This window comes from Tupaia chinensis, unplaced genomic scaffold (genome assembly GCF_000334495.1).
Source record: "Tupaia chinensis unplaced genomic scaffold, TupChi_1.0 Scaffold000605_1, whole genome shotgun sequence".
In the NCBI taxonomy this organism is placed as follows: Eukaryota; Metazoa; Chordata; class Mammalia; order Scandentia; family Tupaiidae; genus Tupaia; species Tupaia belangeri.
The window spans coordinates 1,580,809-1,581,537 of NW_006160123.1; the positions used below are offsets into that span (position 1 = coordinate 1,580,809).

The 729-nt window shown below is 61.3% G+C and overlaps 1 protein-coding gene across 1 annotated transcript in view; it reads left to right on the top strand.

The window, feature by feature from the left end:
- Positions 1 to 729, top strand: part of SPTBN5 (spectrin beta, non-erythrocytic 5) — a 58,875-nt gene that overhangs the window by 7,769 nt on the left and 50,377 nt on the right. Inside the window, 3 exon segments of the mRNA XM_027775837.1 lie at positions 1 to 11; positions 13 to 342; positions 344 to 370. The exon segment at positions 1 to 11 is cut by the window's left edge and continues 252 nt beyond it. Of these exon segments, the coding sequence (XP_027631638.1) occupies positions 1 to 11; positions 13 to 342; positions 344 to 370 (368 nt within the window).

Below are 729 nucleotides of genomic sequence, written 5' to 3' on the forward strand. Positions count from 1 at the left end.
CGCGCCCGTGCTCCTGGGGGGCCGGGGCCCTGCCAAGCTGTCCCGGCACTGGGCAGAGCTGGAGCGGGCAGAGGCTGCACGGAGCCAGGCCCTACTGAGGAGGCTACTGCAGCTGGAGCGGCTGGAAACCCTGGCCCGGCGCTTCCAGAGCAAGGCGGCTCTCAGGGAGAGCTTCCTGAAGGATGCAGAGAAGGTGCTAGACCAGAACAGGGCCCTACCAGCCAGCCCAGCCACAGTAGAGGTGGCTGCCCAGAGGCTAGGCATGCTGGAGGCTAGCATCCTGCCCCAGGAGGGCCGCTTCCAGACCCTGGCTGAGACGGCAGGGCTCCGCCCGCAGGGACAGGCACGGCTGGGCAGATGCAGCCCGCAGGTGAGCCGAGGGCATGTGAACTGTCCACCGTCACACAGGCTGATGTCCTGCCACATCCCAGCCTTACACATGCCCTTTCCTGGCCACAGAGAGAGGGATGATTTATGGGTTCAGGGCTTCCTTTAAAAAGGTGTATCTCAGAACCAGCAGATGCCATAATGGCTATGTCACTAGACTCCCATATAGTCAACTGCAGTTCAAATCCCAGACCCGGTGGCTTAAACTCACACCGGGCGTGTGTGCCCAAGATCCCGAGAGGAGAATGGAGAAGGGATTGCCATATGGCCATCCCCCCGGGGGGTGATTTCCCATTTTCTGTCTCTCTGTCTCTCTCTCTGTCTTTCTGGTGCACACACACG